Genomic DNA, 16,763 nt, shown 5'->3' with positions numbered 1-16,763 from the left:
AAAGGTGTAGTAAAGGTAAAAATAATTACATTTGTCCACTGTACTTAAGGTCTAGTAAAAGGTGTAGTAAAGGTAAAGATCATTCAAGTTGTCCACTGTACTTAAGGTCTAGTAAAAGGTGTAGTAAAGGTAAAGATCATTCAAGTTGTCCACTGTACTGAAGGTTTAGCAAAAGGTGTGGTAAAGGTAAAGATCATTCAAGTTGTCCACTGTACTTAAGGTCTAGAAAAAGGTGTGGTAAAGGTAAAGATCATTCAAGTTGTCCACTGTACTTAAGGTCTAGTAAAAGGTGTAGTAAAGGTAAAGATCATTCAAGTTGTCCACTGTACTGAAGGTTTAGTAAAAGGTGTGGTAAAGGTAAAGATCATTCAAGTTGTCCACTGTACTTAAGGTCTTGTAAAAGGTGTGGTAAAGGTAAAGATCATTCAAGTTGTCCACGGTACTTAAAGTCTAGAAAAAGGTGTAGTAAAGGTAAAGATCGTTCAAGTTGTCCACTGTACTTAAAGTCTAGAAAAAGGTGTAGTAAAGGTAAAGATCATTCAAGTTGTCCACTTTTCTTTGTTATAAAGAAGCTGCTTTATGCTGGCACACAATATAAGCCATTTTGTTATAAGATCGATTTTTAATATGCAAAGCCACATGATTATGAGTGGGTACTCTTAATGTAAGATCAGATTTTTGGAGGTTATTGTAAGTTTATGTAAAATCAGATTTTTGGGGGTTATAGTAAGTTGACATAAAATCAGATTTTTGGGGGGGTTATAGTAAGTTCATGTAAAATCAGATTTTTGGGGGTTATAGTAAGTTCATGTAAAATCAGATTTTTGGGGGTTATAGTAAGTTCATGTAAAATCAAAATTTTGGGGGTTATAGTAAGTTCATGCAAAATAAGATTTTTGGGGATTATAGTAAGTTCATGTAAAATCAGATTTTTGGGGGTTATAGTAAGTTCATGTAAAATAAGATTTTTGAGGGTTATAGTAAGTTCATGTAAAATCAGATTTTTGGGGGGTTATAGTAAGTTCATGTCCTTATTTTAAATGAATTAATTTAGGAAACAATTTCCAAAGAAAAACTGACCATGACAGTATAATGGGCATTTGTTATATTAGAGACAGTATAATTGGTTCCATGACTAACTTATCACATCAGGGACAGTAAAATTGGTTCCATTACCTGACTTGTTATATTAGGGACAGTATAATGGGGTCCATGACTAGACTTGTTATATCAGGGATAGTGGGTTACGTGACCAGATTTGTTATTGCAGGGACAGTGGATTCCATGGCTAGACTTGTAATATCAGGGACAATATAATGGGTTCCATGACTAGACTTGTCCTTTCAGGGATAGTGGGTTCCATGACCAGACTTGTCCTATCAGGGATAGTGGGTTATGTGACCAGACTTGTTATTGCAGGGACAGTGGATTCTGAAGTGATGTCTAGCACTGGGGCATCATGCCACAGACATGTAGCATGATGTCCCACCCAGTCACATTATCCTGACACCAGGCTGACCGGTCCTAACACTAACCTCTAAATGATCAGTGCCAAGCAAGGCAGCTATTAGTACCATTTTTGTAATTCTTTGGTATGACTTGACCGAGGATCAAACTCACGACCTCTTGCATCTGAGGCGGAAACTTAAAGTGAATAAATGGATGCATTTTGGTATAAAATTTACATTGAAAGTGAATCCAGGGATGCATTTTGGTATAAAATTTACATTGAAAGTGAATCCAGGGATGCATTTTGGTATAAAATTTACATTGAAAGGGAATCCAGGGATGCATTTTGGTATAAAATTTACATTGAAAGGGAATCCAGGGATGCATTTTGGTATAAACTGAAAGTGAATCCAGGGATGCATTTTGGTATAAAATTTACATTGAAAGGGAATCCAGGGATGCATTTTGGTATAAAATTTACATTGAAAGGGAATCCAGAGATGCATTTTGGTATAAAATTTACATTGAAAGTGAATCCAGGGATGCATTTTGGTATAAAATTTACATTGAAAGGGAATCCAGGGATGCATTTTGGTATAAACTGAAAGTGAATCCAGGGATGCATTTTGGTATAAAATTTACATTGAAAGGGAATCCAGGGATGCATTTTGGTATAAAATTTACATTGAAAGGGAATCCAGGGATGCATTTTGGTATAAAATTTACATTGAAAGGGAATCCAGGGATGCATTTTGGTATAAACTGAAAGTGAATCCAGGGATGCATTTTGGTATAAAATTTACATTGAAAGGGAATCCAGGGATGCATTTTGGTATACAATTTACATTGAAAGGGAATCCAGGGATGCATTTTGGTATACAATTTACATTGAAAGGGAATCCAGGGATGCATTTTGGTATAAAATTTACATTGAAAGGGAATCCAGGGATGCATTTTGGTATAAAATTTACATTGAAAGGGAATCCAGGGATGCATTTTGGTATACAATTTACATTGAAAGGGAATCCAGGGATGCATTTTGGTATACAATTTACATTGAAAGGGAATCCAGGGATGCATTTTGGTATAAAATTTACATTGAAAGGGAATCCAGGGATGCATTTTGGTATAAAATTTACATTGAAAGGGAATCCAGGGATGCATTTTGGTATAAAATTTACATTGAAAGGGAATCCAGGGATGCATTTTGGTATAAACTTTACACTGAAAGGGAATCCAGGGATGCATTTTGGTATAAACTTTACACTGAAAGGGAATCCAGGGATGCATTTTGGTATAAAATTTACATTGAAAGGGAATCCAGGGATGCATTTTGGTATACAATTTACATTGAAAGGGAATCCAGGGATGCATTTTGGTATAAAATTTACATTGAAAGGGAATCCAGGGATGCATTTTGGTATACAATTTACATTGAAAGTGAATCCAGGGATGCATTTTGGTATACAATTTACATTGAAAGGGAATCCAGGGATGCATTTTGGTATAAAATTTACATTGAAAGGGAATCCAGGGATGCATTTTGGTATAAAATTTGCATTGAAAGGGAATCCAGGGATGCATTTTGGTATAAAATTTACATTGAAAGGGAATCCAGGGATGCATTTTGGTATAAAATTTACATTGAAAGGGAATCCAGGGATGCATTTTGGTATACAATTTACATTGAAAGGGAATCCAGGGATGCATTTTGGTATACAATTTACATTGAAAGGGAATCCAGGGATGCATTTTGGTATAAAATTTACATTGAAAGTGAATCCAGGGATGCATTTTGGTATAAAATTTACATTGAAAGGGAATCCAGGGATGCATTTTGGTATAAAATTTGCATTGAAAGTGAATCCAGGGATGCATTTTGGTATAAAATTTACATTGAAAGGGAATCCAGGGATGCATTTTGGTATAAAATTTACATTGAAAGGGAATCCAGGGATGCATTTTGGTATAAAATTTACATTGAAAGGGAATCCAGGGATGCATTTTGGTATAAAATTTACATTGAAAGGGAATCCAGGGATGCATTTTGGTATAAAATTTACATTGAAAGGGAATCCAGGGATGCATTTTGGTATAAAATTTACATTGAAAGGGAATCCAGGGATGCATTTTGGTATAAAATTTACATTGAAAGGGAATCCAGGGATGCATTTTGGTATAAAATTTACATTGAAAGGGAATCCAGGGATGCATTTTGGTATAAAATTTACATTGAAAGGGAATCCAGGGATGCATTTTGGTATAAACTTTACACTGGAAGGGAATCCAGGGATGCATTTTGGTATAAAATTTACACTGAAAGGGAATCCAGGGATGCATTTTGGTATAAAATTTACACTGAAAGGGAATCCAGGGATGCATTTTGGTATAAAATTTACACTGAAAGGGAATCCAGGGATGCATTTTGGTTTAAAATTTACACTGAAAGGGAATCCAGGGATGCATTTTGGTTTAAAATTTACACTGAAAGGGAATCCAGGGATGCATTTTGGTATAAAATTTACATTGAAAGGGAATCCAGGGATGCATTTTGGTATAAAATTTACATTCAAAGTGAATCCAGGGATGCATTTTGGTATAAAATTTACATTGAAAGGGAATCCAGGGATGCATTTTGGTATGAAATTTACATTGAAAGGGAATCCAGGGATGCATTTTGGTATACAATTTACATTGAAAGGGAATCCAGGGATGCATTTTGGTATAAAATTTACACTGAAAGGGAATCCAGGGATGCATTTTGGTATAAAATTTACACTGAAAGGGAATCCAGAGATGCATTTTGGTATAAAATTTACATTGAAAGTGAATCCAGGGATGCATTTTGGTATAAAATTTACATTGAAAGGGAATCCAGGGATGCATTTTGGTATAAAATTTGCATTGAAAGGGAATCCAGAGATGCATTTTGGTATAAAATTTACATTGAAAGTGAATCCAGGGATGCATTTTGGTATAAAATTTGCATTGAAAGGGAATCCAGGGATGCATTTTGGTATAAAATTTACATTGAAAGGGAATCCAGGGATGCATTTTGGTATAAAATTTACATTGAAAGGGAATCCAGAGATGCATTTTGGTATAAAATTTACATTGAAAGTGAATCCAGGGATGCATTTTGGTATAAAATTTACATTGAAAGTGAATCCAGGGATGCATTTTGGTATAAAATTTACATTGAAAGTGAATCCAGGGATGCATTTTGGTATAAAATTTACATTGAAAGTGAATCCAGGGATGCATTTTGGTATAAAATTTACATTGAAAGTGAACCCAGGGATGCATTTTGGTATAAAATTTACATTGAAAGTGAATCCAGGGATGCATTTTGGTATAAAATTTACATTGAAAGTGAATCCAGGGATGCATTCTACACTAAATGATGTGCAGAAAGTAAAAAAAAATGTTCATAATCATTTGCATACATTTATTTATGTTATATAAAGTTCTGTTATTATCTTCAGATCTTGCATAGTGAACTTTCAGTATATTTATTTTAATGAAGCTTAGCAGCATAATTATTGTGAAGAAATGATACAAGCATAATATGTCTTTCTGTGCCGATGATTGTTATAACATTTTTCCCTCTTTTTATGACATAAGGTACGCTGGGAAAATGGAATGAAGGAAAATTATAGATTTGGCTCTGATGAAAAATATGATGTGGAACTCTGGTAAGTAATTCAGATAGGTTTTCATTTTCATATTTGTATGAATTGCCCCTCTGTTCTACTTTTTGTTTCTTTCTTTCTGTAGCCTGATTGTTATTTCTCACTCCCTTATGATGAAGAAAGTAATAGCTATCTTTAAAATGTATTGTCATTTTCATCTCATTCTCTCCGCTCACTTCTAACTAGCCTTTCCATTTGTCCATCTGTCTTCATCTCCATTATCTGACTTATTTTAATTGGACACCTGTACATGACTGTAATTGGACACCTGTACCTGACTGTAATTGGACACCTGTATCTGGCTGTAGTTAGACACTTGTACTTGGCTGTAATTGGACACCAGTACCTGACTGTAATTGGACACTTGTAACTGGCTGTAATTGGACACCTGTACCTGACTGTAATTGGACACCTGTATCTGGCTGTAAACAGCATGAATCCATCATTCAGTCCAGGCTTTACAGATCTAACATCACATAATAACCCATCAGAGTGCCAATAGATAACTCCTCACCAGATCAGGTTTTCTGATTCCACTTAAAATCACACATAGCACAAACACTGTTGACCCTAAACTACTGGTGCATTTTTTTACATCTAGGCACATGTCTAATTAAAGGCAAGGATTGTACTGAATTCACTTTGTAACATTTTCACTCCTTTTCAGTAATTCTTTTGAAGTAAGCAGATTTTTTGAAGGAGGTGGAAAAGAAAGTACGCTCACTGACATACAGGGTGAAAGATCAACAGAGTCAACAGCCTTGCAAACCTCTCAAAATCATCCTGTAGCAAATCCAACATCATCAACACCTGCCTTAAAAAATGCACCATCTTCAAGAAATAAAAATGCATCTAGTATCCAGGATCATTCTGTACCTGGTAAACATGCACCTGCTATGGGTAAAAATCCAGTCCCTAGGAAAAATATTGTTCTACAGTCATCCATGGGGAAGAATGCAACAGGACAGTCATCCAACATTGGAGTCAAGGTCAAGAAAGTATCCCCTGTACAAGAAAAAGAAGAAACACAATCTGTACAACAAAGCAGGCATGATTTGGAGATGTTTAAAGAGAAAGATATTGAAAGAGCTTCACAAAGAGTGACTGGAGATACCAGAACATCAGGGGCTATTCCAAAATCAACTGGTAAGAAAATTATAATCTCATTGGTCCTACATGAATACTCATCAAGTGAAATTTAATATTCATTGTTATAAAATCTGCAGTCAATAAAATTATGGCATAATTTTTATATAGATCAGGTTGACATATATAAATCTCACAAAATTCTTTGACCCTGGGAGTAAAATGGGAGTTGCTTCTTCTTTTAGATCAGAACATGTGTGCACAAGCAAATGAACTAATGAAAACCTTGATGGCTAGAATGACACTCATAAACCACTGTTAGCAAATTGATTAATGCTTGTACAGTCCAATTCTGCCACATACAAATTTTAAAATAATCATGGGGAAGTGACGCTGTTTTTGAACAAAACACCCAGATAATAATAAAATCGACTGAGGTAAAGAATTTGCTTTTTCATTTCTCTATACCACTGCAAATTATGAAAATAAATCGACAAGAAATTTGGTTGACCTTACATCCAAATGTTATTCCAATGCTCTCACTTTCCATGTATAATGTGGTCAGCTGGAGAAAATTGATTTATTAGTTAGCTTGTGTCATTGTGTCATGATTCGGTCCTCAACATTTGTCAGAGTTAGCTTGTTTTATTGTGTCATGATTCAGTCCTCAACAGTTGTCAAAGTTAGCTTGTGTTGTTGTGTCAGGATTCAGTCCTCATTATTTGTCAAAATTAGCCTGTGTCATTGTGTCAGGATTCAGTTCTCAACATTTGTCAAAATTAGCCTATGTCATTGTGTCAGGATTCAGTCCTCATTATTTGTCAAAATTAGCCTGTGTTATTGTGTCAGGATTCAGTTCTCAACATTTGTCAAAATTAGCCTATGTCATTGTGTCAGGATTCAGTCCTCAACATTTGTCAAAATTAGCCTGTGTCATTGTATCAGGATTCAGTCCTCAACATTTGTCTTAAAACATGCATCTTATCTGCTGACCAAAGTTATTACAACTGTGTTGTATAGTTTTTATCTTACAATGTTCTCAATGTTATATGCATTAGACATGTGACTTAAACAGTCTTATGTAAGCATAAAAGTTTATATGTTGATATGTATATACATTTCTCATAACAAACACTGGATGATAGTCAGTATGATAAGTGTTTTGCAAAAGATAGGCATACTTTGGCATCATTATTACTTTATATTTGGTGCCATCTATAGAGTAAAATGGATCCAAAGGTCTCATCTAATTATAAGCAGGTTCATGAATCATCTGGGAATGGATAAATGAGAAAATTGTACTACAGGACAGGGTAAACTAAGGGAATGGTGTAATATAGGACAGGGTAAACTACAGGAATGATGTTCTGTAGGACAGGGTCAACTAAGGGAATGGTGTACTACAGGAGAGGGTCAGGTAAAGGAATGATGTACTATAGGACAGGGTCAACTAAAGGAATAGTGTACTACAGGACAGGGTCAGGTAAGGGAATGGTGTACTACAGGACAGGGTCAACTAAGGGAATGGTGTACTACAGGACAGGGTCAACTAAGGGAATGGTGTACTATAGAACAAGGTCAACTAAGGGAATGATGTACTATAGGACAAGGTCAACTAAGGGAATGGTAGGTCACTGAGGCACTACATTTGACTTTACAACCAATTCTCTCCATCTTTCCCTGTTCTCTACTGCCCTTTGGGAATCTCCACATTCCATAGGTCTTCATAGGATTCGATGGCTCGTTGGATCCTGTTGTGGACTTCTTTGTTGGTTACATGGTCAATGTATGAGATGCCCGAGATCTTGCAGTAGCATCTCATTTCAAAGGTTTGAATCCTTCTTTATAGATCTGATGTGAGCGTCCATGTTTCAGAAGCATAGAAGAAAGCTGGATATGACAGTTGAGCATATCAGCCTTATTTTGGAACCAAAAGCAATGTTGATATCTTTCCATATTGGTCTCAACCTTGTTATCGCTGCTGTTGTCTGGGCAATCCTGCAAAGCAGTTCTGGTTTGGAGACTTCATCTGTGATAATTGATCCCAAGTACTTGAAGCTTTTGACTCTTTCCAGCTTCTGTCTGCTGACCTTTATTTCTGTACTGATGCCATTAGTGTTGTTTGCCATCAGTTTGTTTTTTTCAGTGCTAATCTCCATACTGTATGCTGTGGAGTTTATGTCCAGGTGCTCAACCAAGTCAGCCAGTTCTTTTTCATCTGCTGCTAAACCATCAATATCATCTGCAAAGCAAAAGTTGGTGATTGTTCTTCCTCTGATGCTGACAATGTCCTTGTGGTCATGCAAGGCATCCTCCATGATCCTTTCCAGGAAAATGTTGAAGAGTGTAGGTGACAGTATACATCCCTGTCTAACTCCATCTGTTGCTCAAAACCAATCTCCTCTGCTGCCATTGATGAGGACAGCAGTGGTGGCTTTGTCATAGAGGTGCTCAACAACCTGCATCAAGTTTGAGCTGATGTTGTACTTCCTCATAGTTGCCCATAAGGCCCTGCTGATGCTGAATGTATTTCTTGCAAAGGAGTCTGAGATTGAAGATGTGTTTTGTGATGCTCCTTCCTGCTAGGAAGCCTGCCTACTCTTAAGCAATATTTTTCTCTCCTTGAGGCTTTAGTCTGTTGAGAATTATTTTCAGCATGACTTTGCTCAGGTGACTTATCAGACTGTACTGTAGGACAGGGTCAACTTAGGGAATGATGTGCTATACGGCAGGGTCAACTAAGGGATTGTTGTACTGTAGGACATGGTCAACTATGGGAATGGTGTGCTATAGGACAGGGTTAACTAAGGGATTGTTGTACTACAGGATAGGGTCAACTAAGGAAATGGTGTACTAATGGACAGGATCAACTAAGGGAATAGTGTACTAATGGACAGGGTCAACTAAGGGAATACTGTACTAATAGACAGGGTCAACTAAGGGAATACTGTACTAATGGACAGGGTCAACTGAGGGAGTAGTGTACTAATGAACAGGGTCAACTAAGGGAATGGTGTACTAATGGACAGGGTCAACTAAGGGAATAGTGTAATAATGGATAGGGTCAACTAAAGGAATGGTGTGCTATGGAACATGGTCAACTAAGGAAATGGTGTACTAAAGGACAGGGTCAACTAAAGGAATGGTGTGCTATGGAACATAGTCAGCTAAGGGAATGGTGTACTACAGGACAGGGTCAACTAAGGGAATGGTGTACTATAGGACATGGTAAACTAAGAGAATGGTGTGTTATAGGACAGGGTCAACTAAGGGAATGGTGTGCTATGGAACATAGTCAGCTAAGGGAATGGTGTACTACATGACAGGGTCAGCTAAGGGAATGGTGTGCTATAGGACATGGTAAACTAAGGGAATGGTGTGTTATAGGACAGGGTCAACTAAGGGAATGGTGTGTTATAGGACAGGGTCAACTAAAGGAATGGTGTACTACAGGACAGGGTCAACTAAGAGAATGGTGTGTTATAGGACAGGGTCAACTAAGAGAATGGTGTGTTATAGGACAGGGTCAACTAAGGGAATGGTGTGTTATAGGACAGGGTCAACTAAGGGAATGGTGTGCTATAGGACATGGTAAACTAAGAGAATGGTGTGTTATAGGACAGGGCCAACTAAGGGAATGGTGTACTACATGACAGGGTCAACTAAAGGAATGGTGTGCTATAGGACATGGTAAACTAAGGGAATGGTGTGTTATAGGACAGGGTCAACTAAGGGAATGGTGTGCTATAGGACATGGTAAACTAAGGGAATGGTGTGTTATAGGACAGGGTCAACTAAGGGAATGGTGTGCTATAGGACATGGTAAACTATATCTGTCATGAAAATAAATTTGAAATTTGATATAACTGTATCTACTTTTAAAGCAATACATTCTGCAGTCTTCCTTGATAAACTTAGGACTACCTTGTAATTGGTGATCCTGCAAATTAATGGTTTAATTAATTACGTCTGTCTCTCATTCCATCTGGTGTCATCATTGAGTCTATAGTTTGCATTTAGATCATACATTATGACTTGTAGAGACACATGACTTGGTATGTAAACAAGTCATGAGTACCAAAGCCATATGTTAAGATGGTCGGTCTTTGTGACCTATATTGTATGGTGCAGTGATTTGTGTGTACTTTTGCATTATGATTTTTCTTTTCTATTTTTGGGTTTACATTTAGCAATGTTTTTTTCTAATACTGCATTGTGATGGTATGTGTCAGGTTACTGTAAGACCATTGAAGCAAAAGAATTTTTTGCAATCCAGATATAGCACTACTGTCTGTCTGTCCATTAGCACAAAGTTTTTATTGCAACTCCTCTTAAACTATTTGGAGGATTGCCATGAAACTTCAAATACATTTATCACATGGTCCTAAATAAAATCATATTGCTAGAGTATCCAGTACATCAGTGGCCATCTTGAAAATCTTGTTATTGCTGTTTCTCCTGAATGGATGGTCATATCAGCCTTGGGTTTTCAGTGAATGACTTCTAATCAAATCTAGTTGGAACTAAACGGAAATGATTCCAATCTGATGTCCAAGATCATCACCATGGAAGCCATATAGAGAATCTTATCCTTATTCATTCAAAATGGAAAGTCATATCAGCATGGATACCAGAAAACTTCAGAAGATGTCTTTTTGGTCCTAGATTAAAACGCTGCTGATCTGATGTCTAGTATGGACACCATGGTGGGCATCATGCAGATCTTGGTATTGAAGCCATTTTGACATGTGGTTTTAATCAGAGGAGTTCCTACTGTGTCAAATTGATCCTAAATGAAAATGATGCAAACTGACCCTCAGTATAGCCACCATGGGGGTCATCTTGAAAATATTGTAATCTGTACTGATCCCTAATGGATGGCCATATCAATAGATGTTGGTCCCAAACGAAAATGGTGCCAAGTGTACATCCAGTATGGCTGCCACAATATAATCATTGGATTTTCACTGAAAGACTTTTAATGTTAAAGTTTGCAAATTATCATAAAAAAAGTAATTTCAGTCTTCTTCTAATATAACCAAATATTAATTTTTTGCTTAAAGGGCTGTAGGGTCATTTGATCATATGGCATGTCTCTGTATCCATTGTGTATTGGGAATGTCAACAATTGCTACTTGAAACATCTACAAAAGCCTGACATGTTGTGACCAAAAGTTGCTAAGGATCATCCTGCTATGAAGGGCTTTAATTTTATTTTACAATTCATACCAGTCTACCATCAAATTTACCCTTAATTACTGAAAACAAAACATTTTACATGAATTCCATTCAAAACACTTTTAGCAGAAATTTATAAAATTTGAAAGAAAGCATCCTTGCTTGAAGGCCTTTCAAGTTTTTATAACTGATATCAACTCACCCCCAAATATAGCTGTTGTTAAAAAAACAAGAAACCTTACCAAGAATTTGATCAAACTAGATAGCATCCAGGCAAGACCACCTTTCAAAATTTATACAAATTATGTTAATCTAACATCCAGTTTGGCTGCTGTTACTAAACAGAGAAAACCCCTTAAATAATTTCTTCTCAAAAACAGCAAAACTGAATTTGAACACATTTGACAGATACTAGACATCGCAGACTTTTCAAAGTTTGTACAACTGATGCTGATAATCCTTTGGATTTGGCCACCATTGCTAAATATGGAATCTTTTTAAAATTAATTCTTCCCCAGAATTTGACCAAACTTGATATAAAGTAGCCAAACAGGAAGACATTTCAGATTTATAGAAATGATGCCTGCCTACCATCAGATATATGGCTTTCAAGTTAATGGTTAATGTTGCTATGAATAGAAAATCATTTAAACTACTGTAACAAATTGCTAAGCAGAAAATGACCAAGCTTCACAGAAATCACCCAGGCATAAATGGCTTTGAAATTTGTACACATCAAATAATACTAAAATAAAACTTCATTAAATGACTTCTCAACAGAAACTGTTCCCTTGAACTTTTACCAAATTTGACAGAAATCATTTTGGTTTGAAAATAAGGCCCTTATACAGATTGTGCTGATTCACCACAAAAAATATGGCTGCCATTACTAAATATGGAAAATACTTTAAACAACTTCTTATAAAGCACTCAACAGAATTTGACCACATTTTACAGAAATCATTATGCTTTGAGTGATTTTAGGTTATGCAAATGATGCCAGTATGCCATAAGATATGGCCACTGATACTAAAAATAGAAAAGCCTGTGATGACTTCTTCTGATTGAATGCTTTGGTGATTTTAAGTTTTTGCAGTTACACTGTTCTGCCATCAAGTATGTCTGCCATAAATAAAGAAGAACTTTTTTCTCACAACCTAATCTAAAAGAACTGCTGCTTGAAAATTTGACCAACTTTGACATAAAGCATCCTAAACAGATCGGCTTTAAATATTGAAAAAGATGCTGATGGGTCATAAGATATGGATGAAGATATTAACACCAGAGAAACTTTGGAAAAGTTGTTTTCATATGCAGTCAACAGCAATGGAAGACATTTCAACAAAAAGCATCCCACTGACCCAGATTTCTGGGCAACTTCTTGTGCATTTGGCAGTTAGGCGATGTCAGCCTGGTTAGCTTAGTTGTGAATGTTATCAAGGTTAAAAGATGCCTCTCATGCAGTATTCCTACCTTGTTGTAACTTGGGTGAGCCTACCTACATGTAAATCTGCCAGTGTCCCATAAATCTGACCAATCCCAATCTCATGATTGTGAAAGGGGCAAAGAAGGACATGAAAAGTACCCCAGCAAACACCAACCAAAACAGGTAAATCTACACACAGCATGCTTACCAGATCATCACATTTACAGAAATAAATCCACGAAATATAAATAATTTCCCAATACCTATCTACAGGCCAAAGTCCAATTGCCCAAACGAGTGAGGAGATGACTGACCACTCTGTGGTATGGCAATGGAGCAACCCCACTGGTTATTGGATCAGTTATGACCAGCACATCTGCCAACAGCTAGAGAATCGATTCCAGAAAAATCCTGGATCCTCAATAACGATCAACCACCAAAATCAAATGTAAGTCAAAGTAAGGATTCCTATAATATCAAGTCATGGAAATTACATACTTTTATTGTCAGTTCATGGAAATTGCTTACTGTTAATGTCAGTTCATGGAAATTGCTTACTGTTAATGTCAGATCATGGAAATTGCTTACTGTTAATGTCTGATCATATCATTTGCTATTTAGTTTGACCAATGCACTCATCAGTTACCATTTTCAAAGATATAATCTATCCAACAATGTGATGTAAATCATATGAAATAACACACATCTTTAATTATACAGGTCACATAACCAGTATACAGTATATTCACTTACCTGATTATCATTGATACATTTTAGTTTTGTGTTTTGGCTTACCATAACATAAATTCATAACTTTTAACACAGTATTCAAGCTTTGATTTTGGACAGCTGATTGTCTTGGTATTTTCTTTTGTTTATAATTGGCAGACTTGTCTTTTTGTTTCTGACAGGAAACCAGGTAACTTTTTGATCCATGAAACTGGCATGTGATAAGGGTGATTTTTGTCTGGTAGAAATGCCAGTAACTGTTTGTTTTACAGCATTATTCCACACAAATTAACTGTTGGAAAATCAGAAGTGGGTTGAGCAGGATGAGATGCCCTGCATAATAGCAGTATTCATTTATTGCCTCCCCCCCACCCCGCATTGTACTGGATTGACTAACCATTGACATTAATATCATTGTCAATCAATTAAGGTTTGAATACTTGCTTGATTGAATAGCATGATTACCTTAGCCGAGTAAACATTGTGCTTATTTATGGTTGCTTACATCAAAGCACACTAAATCTGAGTGTTTATGGTATTACAGTTATTTTCAAAGCATTATTTCTGAAACTCCTTTATTGTATTTTGTAAGTATCATTTAAGTTTAGCACAGTTGTGCCTATAATTCAGATCCATGGGATGTACTTCATTTAGTGCATGTTAAAATCTTCACTGGTGATACTGTGATGTAAACATGCTAACTAAATGCGAGTGTTGAACCAAATGCAATTGTTGTTCATTCATGTCATACTGGAAGCACAGTTTTGATGAGTTAGGTATTTACATTTTCAAGGCAAAAAAAATACGTAATTACTGGTGCTATAATGCAATATTCAGATGCATTAATGCTTAAACAAAGAATAATAAACTGAAGACAAAAGAGATAGGTTACTGTAACCTGCTAATTCTCAACTGTAGTCATCGATCAAATTATGCCCATTTGAATTGGGTACAAATAATAAGGAAACAGATAAAAATTAAATACGTTTATTGACTTTTTAAACAAATTATATCAATGTATAACCATATAATAATTCATGTTGATTGTCCCTAAACAACCATGGTTACTTTTTTATGAAATGTCATTATGATCGAGAAAATACATTGATTCATTTGTAGAAAAAAAATATTGATAGTGTCCCAAGACTTATAGTACATGAAAAATTGCTTTAATTTTGTGTCCCAACATTTATAGTTCATAAAAAAAAAATACTTTTGAAAATAATTTAGGTTGTCCCAAGATTTACAGTCATTATGGTAATGTAAATGTCAGGTGATAGAAATTACATACTGTATATGTCAGGTCATGGAAATTACATACTGCAAGTGTCATTTCATGGAGGTTACATACTGTAAATGTCATGTCAAGGAAATTATATGCTCTGAATGTCAGTTCATGGAAAGTACATACTGTAAATGTCAGATCATGGAAAGTACTTACATTAAATGTCAGATCATGGAAAGTACATACTGTAAATGTCAGGTCATGGAAAGTACATACTGTAAATGTCAGATCATGGAAAGTACATGCATTAAATGTCAGATCATGGAAAGTACATACTGTAAATGTCACATAATGGAAATTGCATACTGTAAATGTCAGATCATGGAAATTACATACTGTAAATGTCAGATCATGGAAATTACATACTGTAAATGTCAGTTCATGGAAGTTAGATACTGTAAATGTCAGGTCATATAAATTACATACTGCAAATGTCAGGTCATATAAATTACATACTGTAAATGTCAGGTCATAGAAATTACATACTGTAGATGACAGGTCATAGAAATTACTTACTATAAATGTCAGGTCATAGAAAGTACATACTGTAAATGTCAGTTCATGGAAGTTACATACTATAAATGTCAGGTCATATAAATTACATACTGTAAATGTTAGGTCATAGAAATTACATACTGTAGATGTCAGGTCATAGAAATTACTTACTGTAAATGTCAGGTCATAGAAAGTACATACTGTAAACGTCAGGTCATAGAAATTACATACTGTAAATGTCAGGTCATAGAAATTACATACTGTGGATGTCAGGTCATAGAAAGTACATACTGTAAATGTCAGGTCATATAAATTACATACTGCAAATGTCAGGTCATGGAAATTACATACTGTAAATGTCAGGTCATAGAAATTACTTACTGTAAATGTCAGGTCATAGAAAGAACATACTGTAGATGTCAGATCATAGAAATTGCATACTGTAAATATCAGGTCATAGAAATTACTTACTGTAAATGCCACATCACAGAAATGACAGAATGAAATTTCAGGTCATAGAAATGAATAAATGCAAATGTCAGGTCATAGAAATTACATACTGCAAATGTCAGGTCATATAAATTACATACTGTAAATGTCAGTTCATAGAAATTACATACTGTAGATGACAGGTCATAGAAATTACATACTGTGGATGTCAGGTCATAGAAAGTACATACTGTAAAAGTCAGGTCATGGAAATTACATACTGTAAATGTCAGGTCATAGAAATTACTTACTGTAAATGTCAGGTCATAGAAAGAACATACTGTAGATGTCAGATCATAGAAATTGCATACTGTAAATATCAGGTCATAGAAATTACTTACTGTAAATGCCACATCACAGAAATGACAGAATGAAATTTCAGGTCATAGAAATGAATAAATGCAAATGTCAGGTCATAGAAATTACATACTGTAAATGTCAGTTCATAGAAATTACTTACTGTAAATGTCAGGTCATAGAAATTACATACTGTAAATGTCAGGTCATATAAATTACATACTGCAAATGTCAGGTCATGGAAATTACATACTGTAAATGTCAGGTCATAGAAATTACTTACTGTAAATGTCAGGTCATAGAAAGAACATACTGTAGATGTCAGATCATAGAAATTGCATACTGTAAATATCAGGTCATAGAAATTACTTACTGTAAATGCCACATCACAGAAATGACAGAATGAAATTTCAGGTCATAGAAATGTATAAATGCAAATGTCAGGTCATAGAAATTACATACTGTAAATGTCAGTTCATAGAAATTACTTACTGTAAATGTCAGGTCATAGAAATTACATACTGCAAATGTCAGGTCATATAAATTACATACTGTAAATGTCAGTTCATAGAAATTACATACTGTAAATGTCAGGTCATAGAAATTACATACTGTGGATGTCAGGTCATAGAAAGTA

The 16,763-nt window shown here is 35.4% G+C and overlaps 1 protein-coding gene across 2 annotated transcripts in view; it reads left to right on the top strand.

Annotated features, from left to right (window-relative positions):
- Nucleotides 1–16,763, top strand: part of LOC149800832 (uncharacterized) — a 155,576-nt gene that overhangs the window by 124,952 nt on the left and 13,861 nt on the right. For both annotated transcript variants that reach the window (XM_089954837.1, XM_089954835.1), the window contains exons 19-21: nucleotides 5,074–5,144; nucleotides 5,809–6,287; nucleotides 13,105–13,279. In XM_089954837.1, coding sequence (XP_089810963.1) covers nucleotides 5,074–5,144; nucleotides 5,809–6,287; nucleotides 13,105–13,279 — 725 coding nt within the window. The remainder of the gene's footprint in view (nucleotides 1–5,073; nucleotides 5,145–5,808; nucleotides 6,288–13,104; nucleotides 13,280–16,763) is intronic.

The sequence above is a fragment of the Sinohyriopsis cumingii genome, chromosome 4, assembly GCF_028554795.1.
Source record: "Sinohyriopsis cumingii isolate HCF-2022 chromosome 4, ASM2855479v2, whole genome shotgun sequence".
NCBI lineage: Eukaryota > Metazoa > Mollusca > Bivalvia > Unionida > Unionidae > Sinohyriopsis > Sinohyriopsis cumingii.
This window is presented reverse-complemented; position numbering and strand designations above follow the sequence as displayed.